Source organism: Euprymna scolopes, chromosome 9 (genome assembly GCF_053919585.1).
Source record: "Euprymna scolopes isolate OS-2025 chromosome 9, ASM5391958v1, whole genome shotgun sequence".
NCBI classification, from domain to species: Eukaryota; Metazoa; Mollusca; class Cephalopoda; order Sepiida; family Sepiolidae; genus Euprymna; species Euprymna scolopes.
In genome coordinates this window covers 84038543-84066282 of record NC_136490.1, presented here as the reverse complement: position 1 = coordinate 84066282, position 27740 = coordinate 84038543, and the positions used below count along the sequence as shown (strand labels likewise).

Genomic DNA, 27740 nt, shown 5'->3' with positions numbered 1-27740 from the left:
CTAAAGATATGGTAATGCTTCAACACCTATTCAGAAAATATCCGAAAATATCAGATAAAAATCTGCATCTACAAGTCAAATTAGTAATCGGTTCTTCCACACTTGCATCAGGAAGCCTCTTCAACGCCTACTCCTGTGCAGACCTGATTCCTGTTCAAGTATCTGTTGATGTCCTTTCCTATTCTCGTGCCATTGATGTCCTCCTCATGTTTTGGAGCTCGTGATGTCCAGTTCCTGTTTCAATGCTGTTGATGTCCAGTTCCTGTTTCTATAATCATCGATATCCTGTTTGCTCAGTTCCTGCTCTTAGCCACATCTACATAAACTAGACCTACCTGAGGCACCTTATTATATAATTCAAGGATGTTCATATTAAAAAACACTTATTCCAGATGATATCAAATCTAACCTTGTTACAGAGACATCACCAAACCTATCTCTTCAGTTAAAATTATGAAGACATCAGTAAACCTATTATTGCACTTCAGGTCCCAGAGATGTTACTAAACCTACCCCTGATCCAGAGACATCACCAATAAAAGCTAGAAGTAATTGTAAGAAAAAAATAGTGAAAGTTAAGAGAGACTACACCGAAACCATCAGAATATGCATCAAAGTGTGGAAATTAGAAACTTGTGATTTCTGGAAAATCTACAACAGTGTAGTAAATAATGGGCAATCAACAATTCCCCACTATCCAACAATCATAAGGTTGTTTACATGGCAACCAAAAAGGCTAACATGCTTGCCAATAGGTTTGCTTCAAACTCTACATTGGACCCAGCAAATCACTCCCTCCCTGATTTTCCTTTACCAACTTTACACACTAGATGATCTGAAAATCACCCCTTCTCAGATATAAGAAACCGAGGCAATTCAAAAGCATGTGGACCCAGTTTTATCCCGGCTGTGCTATTAAAAATATACTCCACTGAGATTGCTCCAGTCATCTTCAAATTTTACAACAAATGCCTTAACAAATCTTGCTTTCCTGACTGCTGGGAAACTGCTTCTGTGTTATCAGTTTACAAGAATTCTGGAGAAAGAACTAACCCATTAAATTATTGCCCCGTTAGCCTTCTCCCTTTTTTCACCAAAATAGTCCATTACTTTACAGTTGCTTAACTTCTGACTGACTAACAATATAGACTTAGGCAAGCCCATTCTAAATTAGATATCCCAACTGTAATCTCTGAACAGATATACCATACACTGGACAAAGCAGGGGAGATTAGGGCAGTAGCTTTAGATATATCTAAGGCTTTTGACAGGGTATGGCACGATGGTCTTCTCAGGAAAATTAGATCATACTGTATCACTGGATGAATACTTAAAATAATTAAATCCTTCTTAAATAAAAGAAGAATACAGGTTGTCTTCAGAAGGTGGGCTCTCTCTACCATGCTAGAAAGTTACTTACACATGAAACTATCCCGTATCTCTATAAGCTACCATTCGCCCATGTATGGAGCATTGTTGTCACATTTGGGCTGGTGCATTTGCTACTAGTCTCTCACTTCTGGAAAGGGTTCAAAAGAGAGTCACCAACCTAATTGGCGCTGAACTGTCATCTAGGCTTCAAACTCTGTCCCACCGATGAAATGTTGCATTTCTCTACCTGTTTTACAAGTATTTGGTGGATGCTCCGACGGATTTTAATGGTGGATGCTTTTGTATCCCTCGACGTATATACCCCCGTCAAACCCAACAAGCAGCAAAGTCCCACCCCTACACAGTCGAGATCCCTAGATGTAAGAAAGTCTTCTACTCTAATAGTTTCTTCCCCAGAACTGCTAGACTCTGGAATTCCCTTCTGCATTCCAGCTTCCCAAACTGTACGGACATGCAGAAGTTCAAATGTAATGTGAACCAACATCTTGCTGCTCAATTCCTTTCATAGTATCCCTGCAATTTATGTTTCTGATAGTAGCCCCTTACATGAAAGTGACACTGTGCCTTGTTTGGGGTTAAAATGTAAAAAAAAAAGCAACAAAAAAAACTTATTCTTGTTCTAAAGACACTACTAAACATATACCTACTCCAGAGACATCAAATTTATCTAATTGTTCTAGAGATCACAAATCATATCTTATCTAGAAACGTGCCAATGCTGTATCACTGCAAACATATCACTGTTCCAGAATTGTAACCAAACCTACCATTGTTACAGACATAACCAAACCTATCCCTCCATTTTTTGTTCATTATATTTCTTGTATCTTTGGTGCAAATAAATATGATCGTGTTCATCTGCGTTTGTTATCACATCTTGCCTGGGTCTCTTTTCTTACCTGTAAAGCAGATCGTCATCAGCAATTGGCCCTTCAAAATTCGAAGTTAAATACTGATTTATTAAAAATTAACACTGCATGACATATGACATATTGCAGAATCACTTTAATATAATGACTATAGGCTCACATTATGGTTTTACTGCACTTAGCCAACCTTTGAGCATACTAACTGAAACACACATTACTTTGTCTCAACAGAAACACTGACTACATTTGACAATGATATCTTGTTTAGATAACAACATCATTGTAACAATAATGTAAATTATGCAATAAAATTATAGTTGACTATATATATATATATATATATATATATATAATATTTATATAATATATATATAATATCTATCATATATATATGATACATATATCTATAATATAAAGCTGAATGTGTGTGTGTGTTTGTGTGATAACGAATAGGCTCCTATATGGTTGACTATTTTAAAAAACTGACTACATATAATGATAGAAGATGTATCGAGACACAGGAATGGGTATGTTTGATCTGGCAGAACGGTGGTTCATTAAAATTGTGGGGTCTGCGTTCGCGCTTGGTCCACAAAGTATGGAAATAAAAAATTAAAAAAAAAACGTTTACAAGTGTTTTGATATAGATGTACATAAGAATACTTTGATAAGTATGTTTTAACTTAAATAGGGATGGTATAATAAAATTGTGGGGTCTGTGTTCACGCCTGGCCTTCATAGAATGGAAATAGGCACAAACTTTAATAAAGACTTTTCATATCTATCTGTGTAAATATATTTTGATAATTATGTTTCAGTTTGAAGAAATATGGTATAATAAAATTATGGGGTGTTCGTTTGCGCCTGACCTCCAGAGAATGGAAATATGTCACAAAGTTTAAGAAGGTTTTTTAATATAGATCCACAGAATATTGTGATAAGTGTTTCAGTGTGAACAGGTATGGTATAATAAATTATGGGGGTTATCTATTTTATTTTTACTTTCATCATATTTTGCTTTGGTTTTGATACCCCCAAATTCGAAGCTATGTTTTTACAACCCTACCTTTTCATAACCTATCATACTTTCATAAATCAGAGTCCATTTTCTGTAGGCTGTTTTTGAACCCAGTCCACGACGGGTACTTTTGCTAATATATATATATATATATGTATCTACTATAAATGCATGTCATAACGTTTATTCAATTTCTTTGGGTCACAAATACTGTTTTTATATAAAAATAATTACCTCTTCATCAGAGAAGCCTTCTTCTACTAGACTCACGTTTTCTGTTAACGTAAGGCTCCTGTTATCTTCTAAAACACTCAAAACTTTCAAATCAGGAACGCTGCCAAATAGAGCCAGTGATGATGGTCCTGAGACATCAAGGTTGAGCGATTGGCGCCGGTCACCCAGGGAAAAATAATCATCATTTTGCTGAAAAAAAAAAAGAAAAAAAAAGGAAATTTCTTTCTTTTTTCACATGAACAGTTTTGCATTAAAAACATTACATTACATTAATTACTTTTCAGAGGAAATTTTAATTTTTATTTTAAGATTCTGAAAGAAAAATGGCGGTATACAAATGAAACTGATCATTTAGAGAAAATATAGTGTCATGAGATGCAAAAAAAAAAAAAAAATGTTTTTGGTTTTCATTTAAATGATTTCTTTTGTTTGTACATTTGTGTGATGATTTGTGTCACTCAAAGAACTCCTCATCTTCACTTTCAGGTATCCCATGGTATTTGTAGCATCTTATCTTTTGTCAAAGTAATTCCATTCTCAACTTAAAGGCTTTTTGGAATTTGAGGTATACGAAAAGTTACTACTGTTTGTATAGTTTCATTATTGAAATCCTTTTCATTTTAGTCATTCTTGTGGGTTGCATTCATTCTTTATTTTAGTTCTAAAGACCTTATTTTCATTCAAAAGACCTTATCTGGAACCCATCTAGGAACATTACTTTTCTCAAATAGGCTGGTCTCAGCATGATTCCCCATTTAATGATGCATTTATTTTATTTCACACAAAAATAATCTCTATGTGGCCTAACACAAAGATATTTTCAATTTTTTCTGTGCTTACTATTCGCATGCACTGAAAAATATGCCATTTAATGCATAACTTCAGCTCATGACTTGTTTGGATGTATAGAAGTTTGATAAAGTCATTATTTTTGGGGGGTGTATTTTCATTTTAATTATAGTTTCCTTAGAATCCATTTTGATTAATTGTCAAAGGGAATGATATACTCAACTTAAAACCACAAACACCTGTGTTCCATCAAGTTTTCTATTTGTTCATAGTTGAACCGACTGACCCCAAGCATCTGCCTTTTAGCACTTATTTGCAAACTGAGAGTAAATATTGATAACTGATTATCAATTTGGATAATGTGAATGATCCGGATAATTGATAGAGTGTAATATGAACAGGACAATGAAAGTCAGCCATCTGTTCTATTGAATACCTAGGAAAGAATGTTGTTTGTAAATACCTTGGTGTTAAAATACAACCCTTGAGCATTAGATGACCAAGGATAATGTTCAGGAAAATATATAAAACACTTTAATCGAATCCATACATCGGAAATATCACTTAAAAAAAATGCCATCCATCAACTAATAAAAGCTGTCTTTTCTTATAGGTTGCATTTTTCATTGGCCACATGGCAACATTAGACACCTTGACACAATTTATCCAATTTATTTGTACCTCTTTGACTTTCCAAATAAAAAAACAAATTTGTGAGTTGCATGTTACATATCCTCATGAAACAGCCAACTTATCCGGCTTCAAGTATTACAGGTTGCCACCCAAAGTTAAAAGATGCCCTATTTTTGAAGCAATCTGCAAAATCTGAGATCCAACAGTTTGGAGGACATTTCTCATTGACAACTTCAGTGTAAATATAGAAATCAGCAAAATGGATCCATACATTCAGAAAAAAAAAAAAGACAAAAACTAGGTTAGTTGATCCAAGCCAGTACATGACTGTTCCATTCATGTTGCACTGGAGCAGAAGTGATCTTTTTGAGGACATGTAACCAGCAATTAAGTTTTTTACAATCAGATGAGAAAAATATGGTAATCACTAGATTGTTTTGCTTTCAGGGGGAGCAAAATTGTGACAGAAAATACAAATTATGTAATTTTATTCCTAATGTGAGTCTTTAAGGAAAATTTAGTTCTGATCTCTTCAGAGAAAGATTAAATCTGGATAATATAGGGAGATGTGTGCAGAACAGAAGATTTCAATGGTATGATCTAACTCACTGTTGTGGCTTTAGGAAATGGTCATAAAGAAAGTCTCGAACAATAGATTTAGGTAGAAAAGAATATAGTGTATAATAAAGTGAATACAAAGATAAGGTTTTCTGCCTGTTAGATAATCTGCAGCCTAACATTATTGTGATAATTCCCTATGAGAGTATTAAACTCTGGATTTCTGAGTCTGCAAGGAGTACTAATCCAAGTACGTTTTCCTTTTGGGATTAATAGTTAAAGGATCTATTTTCTTTCTGATCAGCAGTATTCTGAAACTATTATGCATGAATTTAAGACATTGAATGGTGTCCGATCCTTTTGTCTATTATGCTTAGTTACCCAGATGTGTTATTTTTTTTGTAAGTTTTGTAGAAAACGTTTTATTCTTTGGGTAATAGCATTTCTTAGGCACAATAGAGGTCCTTCTAAATTTTGTTTACTTTGGCAACCGTTTTTCAAATAAACATCTTATTTTTCACTGAAACATAATCCCCACTACAGATACTGTTAATCATGTATTAGGATTAGGTCTGAGTTTATAGATCTGTAGAAACGATCGCAGTGCCTTTTCCGTAGGTGTGCTGCATGCTTTTTTGAGTACAAATTTCAAAGTGCTGATGAAGCATTCTGCTTGCCTGTTTGTTCATGAGTGGTACTGAGAAGTCGTGACATGTTTAAATTGGAAAGTCTCACAGAACTCCTTGAAGTCGGTGAACATAAAATTGAATCTCACTGTCACTGAATAAATAATTAACAGAAGAAATTAATAACTACCCATGCAGTGAGTCTCTTACTTCTGACCATTTTATGTTGCTGTCCACCACAATTAGGTAATAATAATCCTTCAGTAGTCCTGTGAAATCTATACAAATTCTAGACCAGGGTTGCTGTGTTTTAGACCAAGGCTTAAAAGTAGTTGGGAGTGCCTTTACTGTCAATACACAATCTTTGTATGAGTTGACCATGTTTTTGATGTCTATATCAATCCTTGGCCAGTGTATATAACAATGCATGAGGCTCCTGATTTTGTTTATTCCTGGATGATCCATATGAAAGTCTTTCGTTATCCTTTTTTGTAATACTTTTTGTATGACGACTCGCTCGCTGTATATTAGGACGTCATTACACGTAGAAAAACTGTTCTGCATTTGCTGGTCTTTATTTGTGATTTTCAATTTTATGTTTTGTATTTAATTTTATGTGACCAGTATGATCTTTATTCATACTTTTCTGTTTTGTAGCATTAATAAATTCGGTATGTAAGGAAACAATTACCGAGTCCTCCAAATTCACTCTGTCTTGGAACTAACCTTGAAAGTCCGTCCACATGTCCGATCTGCTTGGAGGAGTGGTACTATAACTTGAAAATATAGTTCAGCAGCATAGTTCCCAACGCCAGCAGTCTATTTGCTGTGTAGATAGTTCTTTTTTTGACCTAAGGATGGTCAAAACAAGTCATCTTTCTTGGTTAAATCCAGGCGTTTCTGCCTTCTATGAAATAACGTTTTCAAGCTGAACAGTTGCATTAAGTGTTTTATGGTTTCAGAAAAAGTTACATATTTTTTGGGGGTAAAATGTAATCCGCAAATCTGTTGTGTTCTGTGAATTCCAGTTTTCTAAGCAGACTTTTTTAGAGTCCTCACAATCGACACAATCAATGTTATACATATAATATCTTCTAAAATACGAGGTAAAAGTCTTGTCTTTGTCTGGGGCATAAATGAAATTGTCAATAGTGTTCCAGACTGCATTTTGTGAAAATACTATGTTGCTTATCATGACTTGGTATTTATTCATGACTAGCATGGGTGCCCGGTGTTGCCTGGGTGTTTGGAGGTGTGTGTTGAACAAAAAAAAGTGGTAGTTGGCAGGCAGGCTCAGACCTGTACCACAAAGGAGGAAAAGAACGTAAAAACAAATGTGATGTCTTTGCCGTCACGTCCATCACCAAACCAGAAGTGGCAAAGGTTTAAATTAAGGCTAGTCAATCAAAAAGAGGGGATGATTTTCGAAAATATCTGCAAAAAAAGCGACTCCTCCCTATAGAAATATGCCAAGTTGAGGGCGAAGAAATTGATGTTTTTAACCAATTTTTCGATATTTGTCATCTGAAGAGTCAAGCTTCAAAATGATACCAATCTAGTGAAAATCTGTAGCCTCTGTCAAAAGTTTTAGGTAGACATACATACATTCATTAAAACAGACAAATGATATTTATATTAAAGATTATTGTAATAATGTTATGTTGCTTACCATGATTTGGTATTTATTCATTATTAGCGGGGGTACCTGGCGTAGCCCGGGTGTTTGTAAGTGTGTGTTGGGGGGTGGGGGGATCAAAACAACTCTGTTTAAAAAAAAAACGTTGGCCGGGTGTTTTAGTAGAAAGGTAGGTTTGAACCCCGAACCTTTGGCGCGGAGATGGAAAGGAAATGGAAAAAAAAACCTGCGACCTAACCATCTCGACCACGGAAATAGATGAATTGATAAGTGTGTTAAGTTGACGTTTATAAAGTGAAATTAACAGGTACGAGAATGTTAAATTGCATGATATTTAACCTAGTTTTGCGCTGGAAGCCAGTTTCTGTTTTCCCCGCTATGCGGCGATCAAAAAATATCTCGAAAATAGCTTGTAAAAGTCGGGTAAATTAAAGATAGCTGCGACCCAAGTTCCTTAGTCATAGATATTATTTAGACAGCATATAGAAAGTTTTAAGAAGGAGCGAGCCAACCGAGAATCACGGCCAAAAAAGCCTTTTGTAGACATACACAAAAAGCGAACATACATACATACATACATACATACATACATTTTCGCTTTTATATATATACTAGCGGGGGGTGCCCGGCGATGCCCGGGTGTCTTGAGGTAAATCAAAACTCCGGGGGGGGGGGTTTAAATAATAATAAAAAAAATGTTTTGGTAGGTGAGTATGAGAATCGAACCCATACCCTTGAGTTGGAAATTAATGTGTGAAAAAAAAAAAACATGCGGTGTTACCATTGGGCCACCGTGACATACAGCATAGACGTGTTTGAATTTATTTATCTAACTATAACTATAAAAACAGGCGTGCATAATAAAAGTTAACTTTGCTGCTTCCATTTGACCTAATTAAGAAGGTCAAATAGAAGTCACGCAGCGTAAGCGTCTGTTCCCGGCGCATTGCTGCGAACACGTCCGTTTGAGTTTAGTTTCATTTTATTTATACTAAAAAGCCCAATCAACACGCGAGAAGCCAAAATAACAATAATTTTGTAAAAATCGACGTAAATAAATCTATACGCTACGCGCTTTCCTAATTCCTAGATATTATTATATAGGACCTATATACACAGTTTTAAGCGATAGTAACGAACCCGGGAGCGTGTGCTCGAAAAGCCTTTTGAAGACATACACGAAATGGTCACACACATTTTGCCTTTTATATATATAGATAGATTATTTGTCTGTTTTCTCTTGTTGTTCCAGAGCCAATTTTAAAAATCTTTTTCTATTTTCTGTTGTTGTTCCAATTGGTATTTCCACAGTTTTACCCTAGCTGATTTTAAGTCCTTCATGTTTTTTTTTTATTTTTCTCTTTTATGAAGAGGAAAAACGTGAACATGGCTCTGAATGTGCAAAAAATAATTTATTATTTTCTAAATAGTCTTTTTGTTCTTAACGATCAACACAATTCTAAGATAATACAAGAACACAGGAACAAAAACTAAGAATACTGAAATGAAAAGTAAATATCAACTAATTTGTAAACAATTTGTTGATGTTTGAAATTAAACGCATTTTTGTTGTTACTTTAGATATTTCAACATTCATAAATAATGTTTATAATTCCAAAATGATTTTCATAAACAACAAAAACAATAACACGGAAATTTCATCATTTTAAGAAATGATTTTGTGAAAAGAGATCGTTTTTACATTTATTCGACATGCTTACCTTGTAGATAAAATTTATTCGACATGCTTACCTTGTAGATAAAATAATCCTTTATGAAAGCCAAGAAAAGTAGAAAGAAAAAGAAAAACATAATAATTTTTCTGATAATTTTTAGAAATTATTCTCCAATAAATAATGTGTAGTAAAAAACATGAATTAAAAAAAAAATTGCATTATGTACATATTTTTTCTGTAACATTAATTAAAACATAAGAAAATAAATTCAAAATACATTTCTAATGAATGTGTAACATTTACATAATTAAGATCTATTTTCTCTTGCACCTACATGTAATCTTGCGTATTAATTAGTACGTAGTTCAATGAGCTAACACATGCATGCTCAACATAGTGATACGTCGGGTGATTAGAGCACTTTGCACACGCAACCATTTTTTTCATTTCCGCCCAAACTATTTATGAACAGTTCCAGTTGAGATGCCAATATGAACAGATATCATTTTACTGGAAAGGGAAACAAGATAAGAATCCTATTCAAGACGTCAATGTAACACAACACATAACTAATGGACTCAATTATATTTCTATAATACATATATGTCAGCAGAATTAATGTGTTTGATATTCCTGTTTATGTAATTCTTTCTCAACCATATTTTTTGGTTGATAAAATTGCTGAAGTTCATTTTAATTGTAGAGAACAAGTTGGTCTTTTTAGATGGAACTTAGTGGTCCTTTTTACAGTACACAAAACGAATCAGATAAATACAAATGAGAAAGCTAACTACACATTAAATTTCAAACATTTTCAAAACTAATCTTAAATAAAAAGAAATAATTTTAAAATTATTTTTTCTTCTCATATCAATTAATATTACATTTTCTATTAATTTAAATGACCAAATTATTTTTTTAATTTTATTCAAACATTATTAGTACAATATTTCAGTGCTCATAGCAAAATTAAAAACATTGCAAAATTAAAAACATTGCAACTAAAAATATATTCATTGAAAAGGTTATTTTTATGTCATTTACACCTTTTTATAATACACTACTTTTATAATTTAGTAAATATTTTCCACTCTATAAAATTAAACCATAATATTGGAAAGATTAGAAGATCATGATTGGCAGGTGCCCCTTTTATAGCTGACATGATGAACCTGATCAGTATCGTGCAAATGTAGATCCTTCTTATTTTAAGGTCCAGAATACAATAGACCAGATGCAGGTAAGTAAATATAACCAATTGAAACCAATGCCTACTCAGTGGAAAAAATGGAACACAAACGAAAATAGTAATGAAGTGCAAGTAAAGCGCTTGACATGAAAATTAATTTGTAATCTATTATTGGATGAATATTTAATATGATTAGATGCTTCTTAGCTAAAAGAAAGAACCAGATCATCTTTAATGGCTGTATATCTAAATACATATATCGATCAATCATTGCCGTTTTATTATTCCTAGCATCCCTGGTGTAATTGCATTCAAGATGGGTATATTTGCTGTATTCTTAATATGTGGGCAAATCGAGTACACACGCGTTATGGAGTAAGATTATATACTTATTTCTTTGATTTTAGCTAGGACTATAAATAAAGTTACACCTAATACATTATTGGGTAGTGATTCGTGGCAGTTATGACCCTCAGAATCATGACACATACTTCTGTAACAAAGCTGCAAAGAAGGTGGGCTCCATTTACTGGGCGAGAAAACTTCTTACACCTGTCAATATCCTATATTTCTTCAAAGTCAATATTTGCCCATACATAGTGTATTGTTGCCACGTCTGGGCTGGTGCACCGACCACGAGTCTCTCCCTCTTATTAAAAAGAGTTTCTAATCTAATAGGACCAACAGTGTCTACCAAATTCCTGTCCTATCTCCGCAATGTTGCATCCCTGTGTTTGTTTTACAAGTACTTCAATGAAATGTGCTCCAACGAATTTATTGCACTTGATCAACACCTGATCAACCCAACAAGCAACAAAACCCCAAGCCTTCACCTATAAAGGTTCTACAAATGATGAAAAACTATTTAATAGCCTTTTACTTGAAACTGCTTGTGTTTGTAATTTCCTCCCTGCTCCCTATTTTCCCATGAGTATCAACATGCAGAGATTTAAATGTAATGTGAATAAAAATCTTGCTGTATAACTCCCCACTTATGATGTTCCTATAAATCTAATCACAGTAGCCCCTTACACCTGTACAGTCACACACAAACACACACTCGTGCGCAAATAATGAACCATTATTCATTTCGATTTTCTTTGCTCATTTTGAGAAAAACATATTCTGTCAGCAACGGCTCAATTTTAAATACGCCTACACACTTTTCTCAAAACAACAAAAGTGAAAATAACATATGTTTGGCAGACGTAGTTGAAAGCAGGTCACATGACACAACGAGCCAATGAAAAAATTAAGAAATAATCTTTTTTACGGATTTCCAAAAGCCAAAATATCAGCAGGAGCGGTCCCTTTCTGGAGCCGGCCAAAAATGTATAAAATAGCCGTCGACGGAGGCGTTTCAGTTTTTTCTCCTTCTCAGCTCACTTCGAGACACTACAAGAGCATGTTTCTCTTGTTCACGACCTCGATGCCGCCAACATCATAAACATCACATGCATACGCCATGCGGACACAAGAAATACTTGTGCACACACGCATTCATCCCGCATATCTTCTAAAGTTAATAACAACAAAATCACTCACTTCTTGAATTTCTTTCCTTATGGGACTTTTTAAACAAGGCGAACTTCACCCATACACAAACTTTAAATTCCTTTTTTAATAGCTTTCACGCAGGACTTTCATCTAACATTTCTAATTACAATGACGTCAAAAGAACTCTCACTCGTTGGACCTTTTGTGATGATCTTATTGTTGTTTTAAAAAATAAATGCTGTGCATTTAAATCAGAAGGAGGTGTCGTTTTGTTTCATTCATTTTTTTTTTATTATTATTTGTTTGGGGCGAGGCAATTTAATCTCACTTAAATTTCTAACCCCCCACTACACACCTTAGTAATAATGTGCCTTGTTTGGGGTGAATATAAGCAAAAAACAAAACAAAACAAAACAAAAAAACGCAAAAAAAAAAAACAAACAAACAAAATAATAATCCTTGCAAAGAAAACTACATAAATTCCTTAAAAATATATTTATATGGTTAGATCTACTGAATTTCCTCCGACAAAATTGAGGATTGCACACCAAACAAGACACATCCTTAGAAGAGGATGATTCATAAAACTAGAATAAATGATTATGTGAAAAGCCAAGTAAAACAACAGAACAAGAAATAGACCCATTCTGCCCCCAAAAGATATATAAACTATAAACCGAGAACAAACACTGAAACTACACAAACTAATGACTATAGGATGACAATAAAGGACATCAAAGAAATTACGAACGGGGACAAAATGATCACATCCTTAAGGAATAAAGAATGGAAGAAAGTAAAATTAAAAACAGAAAAGGATAACAGACTTCCCTATACATCTCAACAAATAATATTACACACCTAAATGACTTAAATCATGCAGAGACCAAATCAGTAATTATAAAATCCTGTCAAAAGAATGGACAAAATCTGGAGGAGATAGAAACCCTAATCCAACTACAAAAAGATGTTATAGAATAAGAATAAAGAGAACAGAAATGGAGAAATAAGATTTGAAAAAGAAAAAAAGATTAAACAAGATACATGAACAACTTAAACAAAGGCACTAACAAAGGAGAGATACAAATTTAAACAGTACAAACAAAATAAGACTTTTGAAAACAATAAAAGTTCTACCAAAATGTAAAAAGATGCAGAACAAAAACAGAATAACCAAAAGAAGAAAATTTTGGAGCAATGTTTGAAAAAGTGGAAAGACCAGTTTATTCAAGCAAAATCAATTCTTATTTGTAGTCACGAAGGATGTATTTAGCAGTTAAATTATGAATTTGTAATGTTTTTCTTTTCTAGATGCAAGTGCTAATATTATATTTATTTCAGTTTTTAATCTTTATCCTTATTTCAATGTTTTATTTATTATGTAAATGGTTTTCTTGTGGAAACATGTGCCGATTCTATCTGGCAAGTTCATTTGGAATATATATTGTTTTATTTTTTTATAATAGATTTTTCTTGTCCATAAATGTTGTTTATATTTTCCAAGTTGATAGCATAAATAGATGAGGAAATTGCATTCATTTTCAGTTAGTGAGAGGGGAATCTTTCACCATAACTTCCCCATAACACGCCAAATGGACCTTTATTAAGTACAATACTTAATATTTTTTTTTTTTTTAATGGAGAGTAGACACTGCATTGTGGATGTGTTATTGGCAGTTCCCGTTACTCTCGCTTCTCTTTATTTGTCACTCAGTCCTCATATTTTTACGAGTGATTTTTCTGACAAAGGGAGAAGAAAAAGCTGTATTCTAGGTTGGCAGTATTTTGCACGAACAGTTGGCAGAGATGGCGAAAATTTTCTGTTTCTATGTCTATCCTTGTAGCCATGTCACTAGTAAGGGTGCTGGAGGTAAACGTTTTATCTGGGCTGACATTATCCGCCTGATAGATAATATCCCGAACTTTGGATTAACCACTAAGGAGGCTGTCCTATCAGCAGGTGCAAAGTACTGGGGCTGCTGTATTGCTATTTGGTGAATGGATTCTAGACCATGGAGTAGCTTCTGGTGGGGCCTCTCGATGCCCATATTAGTGGGTAATTGTTACGGCTTTACCTTTTCATGTGCTACAAAAAATATTTCTTCATTTCTATTTCTCTCTTACTTTCCCTCTCTGCCCTGCTCCAAGAAAGTCTGTCGACCTTGTCCACAAAATCAAAAACTCCATCATGAAAGTTTCAATAAAAAATAGATGATTAAATCCGGATCTCCAACTTCTAACATAGACCCCCACTACCATGTCTCCTTCTCGAACCTCAGGTGTCTACGTTCTAACCTTCCAGAGGTTGAAACCCAATTACAGGAGACTAAACCAGACATATTATTTCTAAGTGAAAAACTATTTCCCTAGATGAGTTCGTAATTAAAGGATACTCTAATTTAACTTCCAAATCTGACCCCCTAGGTCACCATGGGCATGGAATATGTGTCTATATAAAAGATAGCTTTCCATGTGGTAGGGACATCTCCAGAGAAGATCCTAACTTACCCAATATGTGCTTCCGGGTTGCACTTGCTCAAACTACTGTGTTTATATTTGCTCTCTATTGCCCCCACAACAGCGGAGTTACTATCTTTAAAAGCATAGCTGAGAAAATTGACCATGTCCTATTTACTTATCCTTCAGCTAATATTCATGTCTGTGGAGACTTCAATGTTCACAATGTGGAATGGTTAACTAACTCAAAGAAGACCGATGATGAGGGAAGGTTCTGTCATGATTTCTCTATTGCTTATGACCTCACTCAGATTGTTCACAAACCCGTCCATGTGCCCGATACTGACAGCCAGTATGCAAGTCTCCTAGACCTTTTTCTCACAACTTGCGCTGAACTGTGTTCAGCTTCTGTTCTGTCTCCACTTGGATCTTTCGACCACTCTGTTGTATCAGTTAAGACAAAAATGAAATGTAATAAGTCCTCAGATGTACCTCTCCATCGTACAGTATATCGATACTCTATGGTTGACTGGGATAGCTTCCATACATTTATATCAGATCTACCTCTATGTTCCATGTTTAAAAAGGATGTGTCCTCTATAGTGTCAGACCTCACGGAATGGTTAATTATAAGTATAGACCATTTCATACCCTCGAAAAAATTCCAGCAAAACCTATCAGCCAGCCGTGGTTCTCTTCAGAATATGCTGCTGCCATTGCGCACAGAAATCACTTTTTTCATTGCTTCCAACGTAATAGATGTATTGAGACTAAAACCGCTTTCAGAACTGTCAGCAACCACTTTAAAAAAGTAATAAAGAACGCAAGAGAGTTGTATGCTGTGTCCGTCAAGTCCAAAGTAGGTGAGCAGTGGCTTGGTTCCCACCAGTTTTGGCAAATAGCAAACAGAATCCTGAACACATCATAAATGGACCTGAGGTAATCTCGTCAGCATCAGACAAAGCCAAACCCTTTGCCAAGAACTTTGCAGCTAATTCTACCCTTTGCTAATACCCAATATTTCCTCCTGTATCAGAAAACACACTATGTGATATACATACATCTGTACGTGATTTTGCCAAGCTAATCAAAAACCTTGATTCCAGTAAAACAACCGGCCCTGACGGTATTCGAATTATAGTACTCAAAAGGCTTCAACCAGAACTAGCGCCCATACTTACAAAACTGTTTAAACATTGTCTTAAGGAGAATTGCTTCCCATCACCCTGGAAAATCTCATCAGTATGCCCTGTATTTAAGAATTCAGGTGATCGCTCATCTCCCTCTCAGTACAGGCCAATAAGTCTCCTGTGTGTCATGAGTAAGTTGCTGGAATCTGTGTTAAATAGAGAAGTGACACACAGTATAGTTTCCATTCTCCTAGATCTACAGCAGATGTGCTTACAGTTATATTTCATAGGATTAGCGAATCTCTCGACAAAGGCTACCTTTCTAGGGCAATTGCTCTTGACAAATTAAAGCCCTTTGATAGAGTATGGCATAAAAGTTTACTTCACAAGATCTCCAGCTATGGTATAGCTAGAAATGTCAATTATTAAATCATTTCTCTTTGATAGGTTCATAAGAGTAGTATTTGATGGGCAAAAATCAGAAGCTCACAATATTAATGCTGGAGTCCCTCAGGGGACAATCCTGAGCCCAACTCTCTTCCTGATCTACATTAATGATCTTCCAAATCACATCCTTACATCATTCGTAGACATTTATGCTGATGACACTACTATCTATGGGTGCACATCTAAGACCGTAAACGACCAAGTTCTCTCCGATTTTCTCTCCTCTTATCTTGAGCAAGTGGTACAATGGGGAAAGAGGTGGCTTGTTACTTTTAATGCATCTAAAACCAAGCTTTTATCTTTATATCATTAACGCTCTGATCCCCATCTGACATCAATTGAAATGAATGGCTCTCGTCTTGGGGAGGCCTCATGTTTTGAAAAGCTTCTGGGCTTGACCTTTACTCCTGATCTGAAATGGAACACGTACATCAAATCTGTTGCCAAAGCCACTGGAAAAATGGTGGGATTCTTCTATCGATCCAGTAGATATCTCACTACTGATGCAATTCTCTATCTATATAAGATCCAGGTATGTCCAAGGATGGAGTACTGCTGCCACATCTGGGCAAGAGCTGCTAGAAAGGACTGTTCCTGCCTTGATAGAATTCAAAATAGGCTTTGTAGCCTTGTAGGGGATTTTCTTTTCTCTTCTCTGCAACCTCTTTCTCACAGAAGAGATGTTGCAAGTTTGGTTTATCGTTATTTTCATGGCAGGTGCTCGACTGAGCTCCAATCTATGGTCCCCCCTAGCCAAACTTTCACAAGAAACACCCGTCTAGCAGAAAACACTATCAATAATTACCCCCACTCTTTATCTGTGCCTAAACCTAAATGTAGATTCCATGAACAGAGCTTCTTTCTTAGAACTGCAAGCCTATGGAATTGTCTTCCATTTTCCTGCTTTCCAGCTGACTACAATATGGTTGTCTTCAAGTCTAATGTAAACAAGTTTTTGATTAGCCGTTCCATATAAGTTAACAAATTTACCGAATTTCCATTACTAACGATTACTATATTGTCCAATTTCTACTGTACACTCTTTAACCCTTATACTCGACTGGCCTCTTGGCCTTGATAAGTAGTGATGCCTATGTAAAAAAAACAAAAAAAAAAAACATAACAGAATGTTCAATGAATGAAAAAAAGATGACAGAGCTTCAGGAAATTGAAAGCAAAATTAATGAAGGAGATGATCCCAAGCAACAACAGACCGATAATTTGCCAAGCATGTGGAAAATTTTAACAGCACAAGCAAGAAAATAGATCTGTCACTCACTTACGATCATTCACTATGCCCCAAGGAATACAAAGGATGCCAGATACATGACCTGCTATAGATTGACCAAAGGATGTTAAAGGAACTAAAAAGCAGAAAAAAGAACATAGCCTATATTCCTATAAGAAAACCTATGGCACGAGTCCCAATCATGGATGATTTAATGTTTAAGGTGTACAAAATATGACAAAATTATTAAATGTATAAAGAAAAACAACAGTACGGTATATGCATGATCTTAAGAAAAAAATAAAAAGACTATTAACATTACAAAACAATATTTAGAATATAACAGTATGCATTATTTGAGATAAAGAGAAAAATTGAAAAAAAATGGAAGACATAGAATTGCCTAATCAGGATGTGATAAAGGCGCCCAGTGAGACAATTTCTATAAATATCTGGCATTATAAAAACAAACACGATCAATAGAGAAAGAGATACCTGATAAAACAGCGCCTTGAGACTAGATTACCTAAGTTTTTTTTATAAGTTTATATATATATATAAACTTATAAAAAAAACTTAGGTAATATCCTTCATAAACTGAACAAAAGAACTCAGATACTTTGTATAAAACCACACATAAAGCATTCATTGAAGGATGATAATGACAAGAAAAGGATAATTTGATAGAAGAACTAAAGTTTCCATGTCATTTTATAACTGCCGTGTTTAACATGTATTTTGTATGCAAAATTAATGAAATCATTAAGTGACGAAGCAACCACAGAGCTAAGTGACACTATCCAACACTACACAGCTAAATAGAAATAGAATAATGCTGCATAAACATAAAAACATACAAAAACATAGAAAGAACATTATACAAAACAAAGAGAACTGAAACTATCAGGGTAGATATGTAAGAAAAATCATATCCCCCTCCCCAACACAGACAGAAAATTACAAAAAAAAAAAAAACGTGGTGGCACCAGCATTCGACAGGATAGCATCATTAAATATTTACAATCAATCTATTATATGTTTTACACATGTACTTTTTATTATCAAATTAGCTAAAAATATATATATATACTAGCATTTCAGCCCGGCGTTGCCCGGGTGTTTGGAGGTGTATGCTGAGCAAAAAAAGGGTTAATTTTTTTAACTTTGATCCCTATTATGACCCCTTAAATTTTATTTTTTGGGGCTCAAATCAAGTTATTAAGTTAGATTCATGTCCAAGAAACCTACCTCTAAAATTTCAAGTGTGTAGACCCAAAATTGTCGGAGGAGTTTGGTAGAGTTCTCAAAGGTCAAATCGTTGAACTTTGACCCCTTAGCAGCGAAATTTCTGGCCGAAATCAATCACTTAATTATTATATCAATCAGTGAATCTATTATGCCCTTAACTCAGTATATATATTTATACATATGTGTTCCATGAAGCAACACATATCGAACTGTACTAATAAAAACTCAGTTTTAAAGATGTCACTCTAAAAATTGTCTGTAAGAGGGAAAAACAAAGTGCAACATCCATTTGGACTGCAAAAACATACAAAAATGTGATGAACTTTAAAATTTCGAAGTTTCCTTCAATTAAATCATGAGAAAAATATTACAGATGAATCTGAAGTCATTGACAATTCAACAAAAAACAATTCAAAAAAGATTAACTGTAGTTTTTATATAATAGTATTTAATATATTTACACATGGCATTAAATGAACATTTTTTATCATAAGTTATATAGTTTTCTGAATTCATGTTCTACTCAAAAATAGGGATATTCGAAAATTTCCTTAAAATATTTGTTTTGGTTGTTAAATTTTGTTATTTTGCACTTAATAATAATTTCAAATATTATTCAAAAACTTATAAAATGATAAAAATGTAAAAGGCTATAAGGAAATTAAATGGTTAAAAAGGGAAAAAAGCTAGAACAGGTTGTACTTTTCATAATTGTTGAAACCTACACTAAGCAGAAAAAAGGTTAATTTGAGGGAAATAACAAAACAAAATTCCATTAAAACCTGGAATAGTTTGCAATCTTGGATAAGGTTTTGGCATTTGTGTGAAATTGGAATTTGTTATTCAATTTCAGTGGAAACACATATAAACTCTCACCTTTTCAAAGAAATATTTATCAAAAGCCTGAAAATATATATGAAATTGAACAAACATTTTTTAAGCAATAAAAATTATTTAAAAGAAAAAGTAATTTTTAATAAGTTTTATGATTTGAATAACTTATTCCTTATTTTAGTCATATGGAAATTCAATCTGAATATGAATGAAAAACATTTCTAAACATATAAACGCCATGTTGTTTTTAATATACATTGACTTAATTGACTTAGTGGATAATCATATTTTGACTTAATATGAAATATTTAAAGTAAATTGACTCTGACCCAATTAAATGCATTAACCATAATAAAATAGATTTTACTTTTTTTCAGAAATTTCAAGAAATGGTGAATAATCAACTTAAAGCAAAAGCAGCCATTTTTTTTCAGTGTGATGTTGGTGACATTGTTGAAAGAGTAAAATTCACAAAGAAAGAAAACAACGTTCAAATTCCAATGGCCATAAAAATTATATGACTACTACATCATTAGCAGTCTATAAGAAGTATAAAATACAAATTGTTAAGTTCCAAAACATTTTTTATTACAATTATTTTCATAAAAAAATAGAATTAGCAAATCTATACTATAGGAAATTTACCACAAGTTAAGGACTACTGCTTAAATGTGTCTTTATTGCCTGAAAAGCAATTTTATAGATATTTAAAAAAAATTTTCTTTATGAATAGAATTATGTGTCTGAGAGAGAAAGAGAGAATATGATAAGAACTTTTCTTTTATGAAAATATAAATTCATGTGAGTCTAAAAATCAGAGAAACTGGTCACATAAATAATTTGCTTATCTTGAAATAGATTTGTATGATTTTAAATGAAGAAATAGAATCTAACTTATAAAATAATATCTCTGAGAATTAAAATGTTTACAATGTTAAAATGTTACTATGTGTTCTGGGAATTTAGATAGTTGAAATGCTTAAAAACAAACAAAAAACATATAAAGTCACTAATGCATATTTAACAAAAATAATTAATTTAGATGAAAGAAATTGATAGAAAAAGAATACTGAATGTAAATAATCATATTTGCTTTATATAAAAGGAAAAGGAAATAATTCATGTTGACATTATTAAAGTATACTTACCTCAGCTTCTTCCAATTCATTGTCAAGAAAATCAAAGCCTTTAAATGTTAACATGAGTTCATTTCCATTTGGATCACCAAAAAAGGCATCACCTGCAATGTAAATTGACACTTAATAAGCACACACATTCTATTTAAGTAAGCACATTTCAATATATGTAACTACTGCTGCATAAAAAGATGTTTTTAACAGGTTTATGTGATAGTATTCTAAACTATTCCATTAGAACTGAAACAAACTAGAATTGAAATGCACCATAATAATATATGAAACAGTTGCAATGTTTTCACCTCACTTTTTGTGTTCAATTTCAGAAATGAGTTAAAATATGTTAGTATCATTAAAAAGTTGCTTCACATGTGATTTGTGTCAATTAACTTTTATAATTTGTGTCATGATATGTACTTAGGATGCCAACAGATTAAATCCAACACAACAACCAATATGCTTTGACATAGCAGTGTCTTTATTTTTTCACTGCTCACAAGTAACCACCAAGGGCTCTAACTCTAAACGGTGTAAACCCTGGTTCAGTTCCTCATGCAACATCTTTTCTTAAGGACAAAAAAAAACAAGTCTGATAAAAATTAACTATAATTTGTAAAGTATAGTGATCTAAGCATTCATTGAGCTGACTACCCCCTTGTCTAACAGGAACTATTCTGCCCTTTCACTTTTATGTTGTGAAATCCTTGAATTTCACAGGATCTCTTACTACTCTTCTTGACTGTGTTGTCCACACTCTTTTCGGGCTTAGTTTTGTTGGGGATGGTGCTGCGTTTAGTTTTTCTCTCATTTCAGTTTCATGTTGAATTGGTTTCGCATTACCTGTCTTTTCTGTACCCCATCCTTCATTATCTGGTATCTCGCTCTGCGCTTCATATGGTTGGTGAATCAATGATGTAAGTGGGGGTGCTTCTGCAGTTTTTCAAGTCCACCCTATTCTGTCGATGTTACTCCCCGCCATTTTACATGATATGATCGCTCGTCAAATCTCTGCAATACAATTACTTTCTTCCACTCTTTTTGACCATTTATGTGTGGTTTCATCTGCACTACATCTCCAGGATGCAATCGTTGAAGTGGTTTGACTTTATGGTTGAAAGAACGTTCTTGCCTTTTGCTGCCTCACCTCATCAATTTTTTTTTAGATTCTTGGGCAATTCCGGCTTGAGTAAATCGTCTCTAATTGAAAAAAGTGTTTTTGTTCTCCTTGACATCAACTTCTGAGCTGGTGATAAGAGACCTTTAGCTGGCGTATTCCTGTGATCCAACATTGTTAGGTATGGATGAGCCTTATCTTTCCTTGCTTTCTAGAAAAAGTTCTTTGTCATCTTCACCGCAGATTCTACTTTGCCATTTGCCTTGCTACTGTATGGACTGACAGGTGTGTATGTAAAACACCACTTTTTTGCAAAGATAGAAAAATCCTGGCTACTAAACTGAAGCCCATTATAAGTTACCACCTGATCTGGTATTCTATGTCATGCAAAATGGTGTTTAAGTTTAGTTATTACTGTCTTTGCTTCTGTATTTTGAAGATGACCGATCTTCCAGAAGTTGCTCATATAATCAACTGTGCAGAGATAGTCTCTGTCTGCAAACTTACAGAGATCCACTCTCATTTTCGCCTAGGGTCTGTCAGAAACTTCATGGACCCTTAATGGTTCTGTTGTATTGGCTACTTCATATTTTCTACATGTGAGGCATTTTGAGACATAGTCTCTGATGTCATTGTTCATATTTTCTACATGTGAGGCATTTTGAGACATAGTCTCTGATGTCATTGTTCATATTTGGCCAATACAAGCATTCTCTATCCTCCTATTCCTAGTTGTGTAGAATGCAGCTTTTCTTTCAACAGCCCTGGGGGTAATTGGAACCACAACCTGATTTCCTCTGAAACCCATCTTGTACCGTCATATCATTTCGCATACTAAAGTATGGTTTCACTTTTGGGTCAAGATGTATTTTGTCTTCCGGCCATTCTTCGGCAATTACTTGCTGTAACTACTGCATGCTTTTGTCTTCCTTTGTGGCTGAGAGCAGTTCGAGCAGCCTTCTTTCTGTTACAGAAATATATTCGGCTTCCTTGATATTATTGTCCACACCTTCATGGTTCACGCCATGGATGTATGCCCTTGATAGTGTGTCTGCAAGAAACATCTTACCGAACCGTACAGAACTGTAGCATCGTAGGCTTGTAGTCATATCAGCATGTTTTGCATTATTTTTCATTATCGCTTCCAATGGCCTATGCTAGGTCAGTACTGTTATCTGCCGACCAAACGTATATTGATGAAACCTTTCACATGCATAGACTACTGCTACCAGTTTTTTTTCAATTTGTGCATACTGGGTTTCTGTGTCGGTAAGCACATGGCTGATATAGACTAGGGGTTGACCTTCTTGCAGACCCTATGCCCTTCTCACTTGTCTCACATTGAATGACCGACGATTTGTTGGGGTCGTAATACCTTAATACTGGTGCCTCACTCACTAACTTTTTCATTTTCCCAAAAGCCTCCTCATAAATTTGGATCCACGTCTACGGCATATCTGCCTTCACTAAGTTTTGAATTGGGGCCATCACGTTCGGATATGTGTGGCAGAAATTTTACCAGGTAGTTCACAAATCAATCCAATCGTTGCACTCCCTTCATGTATGATGGGTACGGCATCTCTCTTATCGTTTTTACCTTCCCAAGATCGGGAAGTAAGCTGTCATTAGTTATCATGTGACCCAGGAAAGATATAGATGTTTGTCGTAGGTTCAATTTTCCAGCATTTAATCGCATCTCATGATCATGATATCTCTGCAGCAGTTTTATGAGTTTTATGTCATGATCGACTGTTGCTTCTCCCAATCACTAGAAGATCATCTGCTTTATTAATCACCCACTCTAAATCAGACACCATTGTTAAAGAGGGCCTTTTGAAATATCTCCTCAGCTGGAGCAATCACAAATGGTAAAACTTCCCACCAAAACCGACCATATGGCGTAGCAAATGTTGTCAAGTTTTTATATGCCAAAATTCATCTTGTAGATCCAGGGTTGAAAATACCTTGCTGTCAGCCAGTTTGGGCAGTAGATTGTCCAGTGTAGATAATTGAAAATGTTCCCTTTTAAGAGCTTTATGTAGTGGTCTTGGGTTTATGCATATCTGTAGATTTCCATTTTTGTTAACCACTAGTGCTAATGCATTCACCCATGATGTTGACTCACTTACATAACTTAAATAACTTTTTTTTCTACCAGTTTCTTATTCAGCTTGTCTTTAAGTGCCACTAGTATTCTCCTTACTGCTGCTGCAACATTTGATGGTACTCCTTAATCAGCCTCCAAATGCACTTCTTCTGGCAACTGACCCAATTCCTCCTTGAATACATTTTTGAATTCATTGATAATGCTGTCTGAGTGTTGGCTGCTGAACTCATCCACTTGGGAAACTTTGATATAGACTAGGGGTTTGAACTTTTCATTGTTGACCGTGATGAGTGCCATCTTCTGGATTTCATTTGCCTTGAATGCATATTTTTGTCCAGTTTTGGGGTTTATCATTTTGACTCCTCCAGTGACTTCACCTCTGCTCCATTCCACATGACAAGAGTTTTATTTGAATGTTCCGGTGTTTTTCACATCACGTGCTTCTCATTTAGTATATTTACTGACGCGCCGCTGTCATGCTGAAAGGCAATTGGTTTTTCTTTCACCATCATTTCCACTTTTATCACCTCTTGACTTACAGCATTAACCCTTTCCTTAATTATTACGCTGTCTACCTGTCCATAGTCTGAACAACTACTACTGTCGTTTTCATGGTCATATTGTTGTTTTAACAGTCTGCACCTTTTTTCTTGATAATTTGCATTTGACAGCAAAAGGTTTTTCCTGTTACATTTATAATATGTCTTGCCAAATGCAGGACATAACTCTTTACTCAGCCCATGACACAGTGCATACGTCCTACATTCTCTCTCAGTTTGTGCCAATGTCTTTCTTTTGGGTCTGAAATCAACTTTGTTCACTTCCTCAGGCCTTAGGATTCTGGACTGTACTGTAGCATTTTCAGACAGCTTACATACTTCTACAAATTGGAGATGGCAAAATTCCAACAGACAAACATGGTAAAATTGTAATTACTTCAAGTATTGGATTAATTGTTTCCTCACTCACAGAACTTTGTAACAAAGTTTACCCAAATATAGCTGCAAATTATACTAATCCTCAATGGCTAACAGAAAGAGCAATTTTAGCTCCAAAAAATGATATGGTACACATCATCAACGACCAACTGCTTGATGAAATTCCAGGTGAGGAACAAATTTACACTTCTCTAGATTCTACTGTAGATAATGACCATGCTGTACAGTACCCTACAGAATTTTTAAATTCCTTGCAATTACCTGGTATGCCACCACACAAATTAAAACTGAAATCTGGATGTCCAATTGTGTTACTCAGAAACCTTGATGCTCCACGACTATGCAATGGAACAAGATTATGTGTAACACGAATGCAACCTCATGTGATAGAAGCAGTCATATTGACTGGTGTAGCTACAGGCGAATTGACATTTCTTCCTAGAATACCAATTATTCCATCAGATTCAACAATTCCATTTAAAAGGCTTCAGTTCCCAATAAAATTATGTTTTGCCATGACAATAAATAAGTCGCAAGGACAAACCTTGGCAGTGGTTGGTCTGAACTTAGCTTCTTCTTGCTTTAGTCACGGACAGTTTTATGTAGGATGTTCACGGGTAGGTTCCCCACACAATCTATATATATTAGCACCAGAGGGTAGAACATCAAACATTGTGTATCCAAGAGCTTTATACAAATAGGAAAGCCAATTCTCCCTTCTATTATTATTTATAGTTATTTTTTGCTGTGAATTATCAGCATGGCAGTCTCATAAGTATTGTCCACACTCCACCCATATTCCTGTCAGGTCAATGTTTTAAAACTCTGATAGGAAATTCTTATGGGAAGTTTCTAATCTTTTTCATTATAGAATGTGTACCTTTTTCTATTCAAAATTTAATTTAATAGAACCGTTCACTTCCTTCATGTTAAGTTACTTAAAATCACTAAACTCAGTTGCAGTGCTCCGTGGCATAGTGGTTAGCATGCCGGACAATTCACATTATATTTTCACATTCATGCTGACCTACTGTAGTCTTTTTTTTTTTTTCATAAACACCTAAAATGGATTTTCTTGGTGGCCGAGTTGTTAACATTGCATGTTTTTTTTTTTTCACACTTAATTTTCCAACTTCGCCCCAATACTCCGGGTTTGATCCTTCCTACTTACCTAACATCACCTTTTTTTTTTTAAAACAATCCCCACCCCGGAAACAAACACCCGGGCAACGATTTTTTTTATTCTTTTGTTTTGATTTACTCAAAACCGCACACACCTCGAAACATCCGAGCAACGCCGGGTACCCCTGTCTTATTAATAATAACTCAGTTTGTGTCTGGTGGTTGTGTATTCCCAGCACTACCTGATCTCTGAGTACTGATGAAATGAAATTGTCACAAAAATTACATGTTTTTACTAATGCTCAAAGCACTGTAATAAAAGATTCCACTGTCTCTGATTGTCCTTGTTTTCTCGTGTGAAAAATGTACTGCTTATACGTTTCATTTATTTCCCCGATGGCATATTTATTGCCTGAATAATTTTGGTGGGTGTCCTTTCATCTTTGAGTGTCAAAAACTGAAACCCGTAGTAGACTTTCAATGCTTTGTCTCCCAGCATACGAAGCAAAAGTAGCATCTGGTATTGTAATGATTGTCTCTTCTAATACGTAATAATGGAACAGTTATGTCATTTTAGTTTAAGCAACTTCCAGTTTGCCAATAAATTATTCTCCATACATATCAGTGATGGTGGTCTTATGCTAGCCACTGATCTATTACTTTCTTCCACACCAATTTCTGACATTATTTCTTTCTCCACATGACATCGTACAAATTAAAACTTGAAACAAGAAATAAACGGTGACAAGGTTGTTTCATAACATTTTCTGACAAATCAGATGTTATAAAGGCAAATACCAAGGAAAGCAGATAGCAAAGAATATAAGAAGACACACACTTACTTGATGAAACTTCATGGAGGGAAGAATTTTCACTTGATGTAAGACTATGATGAGTTGGATGTGGTGCTGATGGTGTTGCTGGTGATTGTTGGGATTCATGCTCCAAATTATCATTTGATTGGTTAAATATCACCTAAATTAAAAATCACCATGGTATTCACATATATGAACATTATGAAAATAGTATTCTGATGTGGTTCAGGTAAGATTTTATTTTTAAAACCAATCGAGTTCTACTTTTACTTGCCACAATTAAATGAATGTAAACAACTATAAGAAGTCTTTTTAGAGAATATTTTTTTACATAAAGATACAAAAACTTGTACAATTAAATATTCTGATATTGTTCACTTTATTTGTTAACAATTAAAAAATATTCTTTGAATTTCTCAGATGATAAATGTTTACATTTTTTTCTTTGAATATTCCATAAAATCAGGATTCAGTTGAATTTTGTATAGACATTTTAAAATACCAAAATCTCTCAGTTTTCTAAAAACTCTGTTTATTTTTTTTTTCACATATTTGAAGTTTTTTTGTAATTTATATGAATCAGAGTTTTATTTATGCTTCTACTATCCTAGTTGAAATTGCATGCAGAAAATAATTGTAAAAATAAATTGATTACAAATAAAATATTTGAACATGAATCTAATAGAAAAAAAATCTTTTCTTAATAGTGAGAGAAAAGACTTTTATTTTTTGAATTTAGGTGACTTTAAATGACCTTCAAATGAATCAAGATAACCTATGACCACAACATCATCTATTATGACTGACCATGTTAAATATTACAAGAGTTTGTCCAATTTTAGCATGAAAAAAGCATGCAAACAATTTTCACTTACATTTTTATATGTAACTTGTGAGAAAAGTTAAGGTTGAATTAGGTTTGATTACATGTGTGAAATAATCCAATATGTTTCTCTAGTTATAATCAGGTGCCAAATGATACAGTAAATGATTATGTGATGTAATTTAAAACATCTTCGATTTCAATGAAATTACAAAATTTGTCTT

At 34.3% G+C, this 27740-nt stretch overlaps 1 protein-coding gene across 2 annotated transcripts in view; it reads right to left on the bottom strand.

The window, feature by feature from the left end:
• The window catches only part of LOC145284737 (protein furry-like), an 881988-nt gene that overhangs the window by 148481 nt on the left and 705767 nt on the right, over nucleotides 1–27740 (bottom strand). The window contains exons 51-54 of one of the 2 annotated variants that reach the window (XM_080133679.1): nucleotides 26721–26853; nucleotides 20610–20701; nucleotides 9508–9525; nucleotides 3514–3702 (exon numbers count right to left, since the gene is read on the bottom strand). In XM_080133679.1, the coding sequence (XP_079989805.1) occupies nucleotides 3514–3702; nucleotides 9508–9525; nucleotides 20610–20701; nucleotides 26721–26853 (432 nt within the window). The remainder of the gene's footprint in view (nucleotides 1–3513; nucleotides 3703–9507; nucleotides 9526–20609; nucleotides 20702–26720; nucleotides 26854–27740) is intronic. The other variant, XM_080133680.1, reaches the window with a different exon arrangement.